The following is an 8,487-nucleotide window of genomic DNA, read 5'->3' as shown; positions in this document are numbered from 1 at the left end:
GGGGGCAAAACACTATAATTAACCTCTTGAGATGCCAAATTTTGGTCTTCTTTGAGCATCAGTAAGGGGAATCTTCCTACCCCCATGCTTGACCTTATGTATAAGAGACTCCAACTTTAGAAGGGTAGATCTTTAGTCCACCTATATTTATTGGATCGGCATCATTGGTCTTCATAAGGAAGTTATTATGAAGTTTGAAACTCTTATGTGCTCGTTTCTCTGGAAAGGATCAGATTTTTCTAGATTCCTTCAAACCATTTCATGGGCCTCTTTATTTGTCTTCCTAAAGCTAAGGTAGGCTTATTGTTAGGGCATATTAAAGAAAGCAACTTGGCTGGTATCCTCAAGTCAATTTGAAAGTTAGCAGCTAAGAAGAAAAGTATATGGGTTGACTAGGTCTACTCTAAACATCTCTATAAAGACTCCGGATCCCCTCATCTCAAATGCTTATTGGATCTGGAAAAATATTTTGAAACTTAGGCCACTTGTTTATGGAATTATCACCTCTTTGATTGATGATGGTGGTTCCATTGGACTTTGGTTGGACTTTTGGCACGCTCTAGGAATCCTCCTTCATTGGTGGGTGTTAGAGCCTTTTCTAACTTGAGATCGGATAGACTAGCCATAGTCTCTGACATTATTCTGGATGATGATTAGGCCTCTCCTATTTCTTTCTCCACCCAATTGAATTCCATTTGGTTTACCCCTCTCAGGTATCCTCAGGATAAAGGATTAAAGTATCGGTATCGGTTGACTAAATTTAAGATACGTATCGGAGGGTATTGTATCATATCGGAGATATGCTAAGATATGCTAAAGATCAAGGATTAAAGTATCGGTATCAGACGCCGTATCAGTCAGCTAAATTTAAGATATGTATCCGAAGGTATCGTATCAGTATCAGAGATACTTTAAACCATGCTCAGGAGGCCTGTTGGAAGGGGAGATTTAGTTAGTTTGGCCTGCCTCCTTTGGATCTATTCATCTTAAATCGGCTTGAGATCTTCTCAAAACTAGTGGCTCGGTTATTCATTGGCACAACTTTGTTTGTCTTAAATCCCAAATTCCTTGCCACAAATTCAAATCTTGGCAGTTTGGTTTGTTGGAATACAAACGAATATGTTGATCAACTCTTCTATGGTTTCCCTTTCTCAAGGATTTAGACTGCAAAAGAAGAATCTTGACTTTTTAGCGTGAATGGATTTGGGTGGAAATGACCTTTGGAGGTCCCTAGTTTGTGAACGAATGAGTAAATTAGCTTTTAGCACCGCCATTCATCATATTTGATTAGAGCGTAACCTCAGTAGATGGTCTCTCATCTCTACATCGTTTCTAAAGACTTAGGGCTCCATCTTGTTTGAAATCAAAAGCAAACTGTTTGTGCCCTCTGCCCCCCCCCCCTTAGATTTGTTTACTATCCCAAAAATAGGCTATATCGCCTCTTGAACTCCCACACCGCTTTTTAGTGTGGGGTGACTAATTGTTTTTCCGCATCTATACAAATATTTCTCTCTCCCTGGGGGGCTATGTTCTCTTCCTTCCTCTGTAAGGACTTTTATTGACCCAAAAAAAAAAAAAACTTTATCAATCACATTTTTTTTCCATTTCTCACAGTAAAGCCTCGAGGAGGTCACCAAACTCTAGAAATAGATCTACTATGTGCATTTTTCTCTAGAAAGGAGTGGACTCTGACATACTTCTCCATCCCATATAATGACTTTAATTTGCCTCCCTAAACCTAAGGGGGGGTCTGGGTTTGAGAAGGATCAAAGAGGCAAACTCTACGAGCATTCTCAAGCTAATCTGGAAGCTTGTATCCAAATAGAACAGTATATGGGTCTTTTGGGTTCACTCTCCTATGGAAAGACTTTACAGATTGTTGCCCCCCCCCCCAAAGATGCCTCTTGGGTATGGCGCAAGATTCTCAAAATCAAGCCTATGCTCTTTGGGTTATCTCTACCTCCATTGATGATGGCACTGCTACTTCCCTCTAGCTTGATAACTAACACCTCTTGGCTCCTGGTGTGCTCTTCTCTATGGTGAACACTAGAACATTTTACCTGCCTGACTTGGATAGGGATTCCCCAGTTGCTTCCATTATCTCTAACGGTGCCTAGTCCCCTCTCCATCCTCCCCCCACCCCCTCACTCATTGACATTTGGTCCTCCTTGCCTCCTCTTCCTCCTAGCTACCATGGTAGAGGAGACAGAGTTATTTAGATTCCCTCTCCCTCAGATTTGGTTAGATCGAGAGGTCCCTTATCTCCTAGGAAAAATTCATAGTCTGGAGAGCTCTTTCTAGCTACCTCCCAATGCAGTCCTTCCTCTTCTATAGGCATATTCATGTACCTTCTGTCTTTGTTGGAATGGGTTAGAAGACATTGACCACCTCTTTTTCTACTACCCTTTCCCTTAGACTATTTCGATGAGAGTCCTTAGTAGCTGTTGACCTACTAGGAGAAGAATTCTCCCCCTTCAGAGAGACTGGATCTGGGCTGATATGGCATTTACTGGGAGCTCTATTTGTGACATTGCTAGGAAGCTCGCATCTGTGCCACCACTGATCACATCTGGACGGAACGCAATCTTTGATGATGGACTTCCAATTCTTGATCATTTGATAAGATTTGGAATGCCATTTACTTAGAACTTAAGCTAGCCATGCTCCCCCATCATTCTGGAAGGGATTCCCTGAGTAACAAGCTCATTATTGTGTCCTCGGGTCTGTCCCTCTCCATTTTGCAGTCTCCCAGCCCTCCCCATTAATGGATTTTTACTGCTATGTTAAGCTTGTCGCTAGTTTTTTTTTTTTCTTGGAGGCCCATGTATATTTTATTTCTTTCTCTTTGGTAATGAATTTATTATTCACCCAAAAAAATAGATTCGCCTATTAGAAGAGCCAAAAACAATAATTTTGTCAACAATTTGAGTTTCTTATGTGATTATTCTCGAAACGTGTACTATGTAACCAAACAAGGAACTTGATGTAAGCCCAGACCACAGCCAGAATAATTGAAGACCTACGACCACCCTAAGGTGATACAAAGGTGTAATCATGTCAAGGCCTACAAAGATCTCTTTGAAGCTAGTCCTAGACTCCTAGTCTACCAGACCGAGGGAAAACCAATCAATGAGGCTAGTCTAGTTTGGTTCAATCCAGCTTGTGCAAGAACTATCCAGTGCACATACTTCTAATTTCTTAGTGGATTTCCACCTCAGCATCCTTGACACCATAACCCTTTAGTGGAAAGTGAGGGGGAACCTTCTCCTTAACAAGAATCCTTCTTCTCCAGTGGAACTTGCATCAAGACCTTGAACAACATAAGAAATAACTTTTGTAGCAAACCAAGATATTCGGATTTCACAACCATCTAGTTTTCTTTTCTTTTCTCATAAGCAAAGATCTTGTGCAACCTCGGCCTTCAAGTCTTTTAGTAGAAGCTGGGATTTTAGGATATCATTTTCCTATAAAAGGCCACCAAAGTCAGTTTGTAAAGCAGTGAATTTTGAATGAATATTGCTTAGTATCGGCTTCTGCTAATAATGATTCTAGATCTGTAGAGGGAGGAGAGGTTGATCGGGTCAAGGATGCAGATGAAAATAGGGAGGAGGTGCGACGATCCTACTCTACTGTGGTGGGTCATGCCTTGCCGGAAGTGGGAACTTTACCTGATCCAATTCACGCTGGAGCCTACACCAAGATCATAATCCCACAAGATGCCTATGAGGAAAGACTGCTACGGTTCAGGTTTGCATTGATCGGGAGGACGAACTTTAGATACCTTTCAATTGATGACATTCGAAAGGAGGCGAAGGAGAATTGGAATCTTAAAGGCGGAGTGAAGATGGCTCCTATGGGGAAGGGGTATTTTCTTCTACAATTTGAAAGGGAAGGAGACATGGCAGCCATGTGGAGACGAAGTCTTACAAGAGTCTGTGGGCAGATCATCAGATTCCAGCCTTGGAAGGCAGATTTTGATGTTCATGCCAAGAACGTCAAAACAAAGTTGGTTTGGATCAGATTTCCTGACCTGCCACTGGAATACTGGCACGAGAGGATTCTGCTAACAATGGCCAAGGCATCAGGGAGACCTGTGGCACTGGACAGACGAACTCGATCTGCGGCAATGGGCGCTTTTGCGAGAGTCCAGGTTGAGGTAGAGATTGGAGCTACCAGACTCGAAGAAATCCAGGTAGAACGAAGGCAACCAGGAACTAACGAAACATTCTGGTTCAAACAAAATATTATTTATGAAGATGCCTTGATCAGATGTGGTTTCTGCAAAAAAATGGGACATTCTGTCCATGTATGTAGAGTGAGAATGGACGCAGAGACCAGGAAGGAGTCGCAGCGCAAAGAGGCTATTCCAGGGGCGACCTATGTTGATGAAGAGGAAGGCGTCCAGAGCAACGGTCACCGGAATGAGAACAGTGGCCGCCGGAATGAGCAGAATCTGATGGCTGGTGCGTCTAACTTGGAAAGATTTTCCTTACTTTCGAAGGAACGATCTCCTTCCATGTTTGACTCGCACACTTTAAGGAACATTGATGGAAAATCAGTTATGCATAATTTGAATGGAGACATACAAATATGCCTTCCATTAGAAGAAGAAGGGAATATGGAAAGAAATAATCTAGCTGACACGAATTACTTGGATGATGGGGAGAATGACTTGGATGATGGGGCGGATTCTATGGATGGATCGGATAATGGGTTGGTTGGTGGAAATGGGTCTCTTATCACCCATAGGGCCATACAAGAGAAGGAATCTTCGCAACATGAGAATGGTCAGTGCCAACCACTGCAATGGTACAATAATGTCATCTCGTCACTCAACCCTCTTGAGATTAATGGAGGCACGGTGGTGGTAAATCATAAGGAGGTAGAGCAGATAGACAAAACTCTCTGCGAAAGGGAGGCTTTGGATCTGGATCCTGGAAGACAGGGAAAGGGGAAACACCTGACCAATACAGAGCAGACTTTGCGAAAGTCTGGCCGCATTGCCTCATCAAAAAATAGTAAATGAAAGCCCTCTATTGGAATATTAGAGGGATAAAGAAGGCTGCTGCAAGGTTAGCTTTGAGGAATATTTTAAGGGACAAAAGACCTGATTTCCTTTGCATTGCCGAACCTATGATCCCCTCTGACGCCTTTCCTACGTTGTTCTTCAACAAGCTGGGTTTTGACCCTGATTTCATCCATAACGAGCGTCTAGGCGGAGTCTCAAATCTATGGCTGATTTGGCGAAGAGGTGTAGCAAAGCCTGTTGTGCTATCATCTTCTGAGCAGCAAATCTCTGTCTCTGTGCAATGGGCTCAGGAAATTTTCATCTTATCTGTAGTGCATGCCAAATGCCTAAGAGCTGCTAGAAGAGAATTGTGGACCGACTTGGTGGCAACCCATCCTGGGCTGACTACTCCTTGGATGATTTTTGGAGATTTCAATGCCACCCTTCTCTCTTCTGAAAAAAGGGGGCCTGGAATTTTCAACCTAGGGTCAGCGGGAGATTTTGGCGCAATGGTGGATACTTGTTCACTAATTCAAGTTCCTTCGCAGGGAAGGAAATTCACATGGACAAATAACAGGAGAAGGGGACATGTCTCTGCAGTGCTCGATCGAAGCTTTTGCAATGAGGCCTGGATTTCATATTTTCAAGAATGTCACCAATTTGTCTTGCAGAGAGTGGCGTCTGACCATACTCCCATTTTGGTGGTGTCTGAAGGCTCTGAAAGACCAAAAAACTGTCCTTTTCGCTTCCAGAGGTTCTGGGCAGACCATGAGGGTTATCTAAATGCAGTTAAGTCCTCCTGGGTGAATGACATTCCTGGATCGCCAATGATGGTTATGGCTCAAAAATTAAAAAGATTGAAGCTCTTCCTGCGCTCCTGGGCAAAAGAAAATTTTCCAAATTTTAATTTGGAGATGATGGAAGCAAAAAAATGCATGGAGGAGATCCAGACTGAAATTGACAGAGATGGGATAAATGACTCAATTTATGCCAAAGAAGCTGATGCAAAGACCAGATATCTGAAGGCCCTGCAAAATTATGAGAAATTATGGGCTGAAAAATCTCGTTCTAGATGGAGGAATCAAGGAGATAGATGCTCAAAATTTTTTCACATCTCAGTGAAGATTCGGCGAATGAAGAACTCCATTAAATCTCTGAAGATGGTTGATGGGACCCTGATCTCTGATAGAGTGCAGATCAAGGAATATGTTGCGGGTTATTATGAGCATTTTCACAAAGGTACTCCCCTTACCAATCACATGGATTTATTGCAATGCATTCCTAATGTTTTGGAAGAATGGGATAGAGGTCGATTAGATGGTATTCCGTCTGACTCTGAGATTAAGCATGCGGTGTGGGATCTTGATCCAGATAGTGCTCCTGGTCCAGATGGATTTCCTGGAGCTTTTTATAAATCATGTTGGGACATCATATCTTCAGATTTATGCAATGCTATCAGATGGTTTTTCAGAACCGGGTTCATGCCTTACGGCATTAACAATTATTTCCTGGTTTTGATTCCTAAAATTGAAGGAGCACTATCCCTAGACAAATTCAGGCCATTGTGCATGGGAAATTTTTCATGCAAAATAATATCAAAGATTCTGGCTATGCGATTATCGTGTGTTCTTCCAAAAATCATCTCTGAGGAGCAGGGGGCCTTCCAGAAAGGGAAGATCATTCATTCCAACATATCACTTGCCTCGGAGCTGGCAAACATGATGTTTGCATCCACAAGAGGTGGAGGTATGGGTTTAAAAATTGATATCCAGAAGGCGTTCGACACCATCTCTTGGAATTTTATTTTTCATGTTCTGAGGAGATTTGGTTTTTCTGAAAAATGGATCTCTTGGATCCATCAGATCCTTGTTTCTGGCAGAATCTCAGTTCTGTTTAATGGTGGCCCTGTTGGATTCTTTGGTGTGGAGAAGGGTCTGAGACAAGGAGATCCAATCTCGCCTATGCTGTTTATCATTGCTGAAGAGGTCCTTTGTAGAGGCTTATCTGAGCTCCTAGCCAATAACAGCATTAAAGCTCTATCGGGTCCGCGTGGGGCGATTATCCCTACACATATTCTTTTTGCTGATGATGTTTTTATCTTTTCTAATGCTTCCATCAGGTATGTTAAAAATCTCAATAATTTCCTCGCTAAATATCAAAGCTTCTCTGGCCAGAAAATAAATTTAGACAAAAGCAAGCTTTTCTTGGGATCTGTTCCTGCCTCTAGGAAGCAAGCCATTGCAGAAGAGCTTGGTATCTCCACTTGTAACTTCCCCACCCGCTATTTGGGGGTCGAGATCTTTAAGGGAAGGCTGAAAAAGGAGTCGCTAATCCCCATTCTGGATAAAGTCAAAGGGCGTCTAGCAGGATGGAAAGGAAAGATTTTGTCCATGGCTGGACGAGTGGAATTGGTACGCTCAGTGATCTTGGGAATGATGAACCATAGTTCAGCTGTATATTGGTGGCCTTCATCCCTTATTGCAATAATGGAGAGGTGGATGAGAAATTTTATCTGGACAGGTGAGATTGATACTGCAAAAAAAAATCAGTCAGATGGGATCTTTGTTGCAGGCCTAAGGATGAAGGTGGTTTGGGACTGAGAAGGCTCAGAGACATAAACAAAGCCATGCTCTGTAATATGGTCTGGAGGGTCAAGCATGAGAATTCCTTAGCATGCAAATTCTTAAGGGCGAGATTTTTGAGGGGTGATGGTTCCTTCAAAAAGTCCTATAAGCCTTCATCGATTTGGCCAGGCTTTAGGAAGATGTGGGACTTCATGACCACCAAAGAAGCCTGGATGATTGGAAATGGGGACAGCATAAATTTCTGGTCAGATAAATGGTTGGGCGGCAAATCCATCCTAGAGCTAGTTGGCTTGGAGGGAGAGTCGAGTCTTCTCTGCAAGGGAAAGGTCAATGACTTCATTGACAATTTTAAATGGAAATTGCCAAATGTTATCTCCCCTTTGCTGCATGATATTTTTGAGAAAATTCGAACCATTAAAATTCCATCTTATCCCTGTGAAGATATGTGCCTGTGGAGTCTATCATCAGATGGGATTTTCAATTCTAATTCTGCCTGGGAAGATATTAGGATTCGTAACCCGAAAGTGCCATGGTTCTCTTTGATTTGGGGTAAAAAGATGCAACCCAGGGTGTCTATCTTTGGTTGGAGAATGGTGCACGACAAGCTTCCTACAGATGACGTTATTCAAAAGAGGGGCATAGTCCTTGTCTCTAAATGCAGCTTATGTGGAATGGAGGCTGAGACATCGTCTCATATTTTCCTTCAATGCTCCTACTCCGAAGAAATATGGCTCTTTTTTTGTGGATGCTTCAATGTGCAATGGCAGCCTGCTGGAACCATGGCCGATTTCCTCACATGGTGGAGAAGAAAACAGAAATCAGTTTGCTGCAAAGAGGCATGGATCATGGGGTTACTAACAGTGGCTGATCACATTTGGCGCGAAAGAAATATGA

General features: G+C 42.7%; 1 protein-coding gene across 1 annotated transcript; it reads left to right on the top strand.

Annotated features, from left to right (window-relative positions):
- Window positions 1-5,022: 5,022 nt before the first annotated feature.
- Window positions 5,023-8,275, top strand: LOC122062569. The gene is made up of 5 exons (XM_042626223.1): window positions 5,023-5,337; window positions 5,557-6,731; window positions 6,888-7,127; window positions 7,236-7,419; window positions 8,255-8,275. Exons 1-5 carry the CDS (start codon window positions 5,023-5,025, stop codon window positions 8,273-8,275), a joined length of 1,935 nt encoding a protein of 644 aa, XP_042482157.1.
- Window positions 8,276-8,487: the final 212 nt, after the last annotated feature.

This window comes from Macadamia integrifolia, chromosome 1, assembly GCF_013358625.1.
Source record: "Macadamia integrifolia cultivar HAES 741 chromosome 1, SCU_Mint_v3, whole genome shotgun sequence".
In the NCBI taxonomy this organism is placed as follows: Eukaryota; Viridiplantae; Streptophyta; class Magnoliopsida; order Proteales; family Proteaceae; genus Macadamia; species Macadamia integrifolia.
This window is presented reverse-complemented; position numbering and strand designations above follow the sequence as displayed.

Bases quoted from the DNA above. Each gene is read 5' to 3' on its own strand.
- LOC122062569 (XM_042626223.1), top strand. From the start codon at position 5,023: ATGAAAGCCCTCTATTGGAATATTAGAGGGATAAAGAAGGCTGCTGCA. The intron at 5,338-5,556 runs GTAGTGCATGCC...GTTCCTTCGCAG, and splicing joins AGGAAATTTTCATCTTATCT to GGAAGGAAATTCACATGGAC. The intron at 6,732-6,887 runs GTTTGCATCCAC...TGTTTCTGGCAG, and splicing joins TCGGAGCTGGCAAACATGAT to AATCTCAGTTCTGTTTAATG.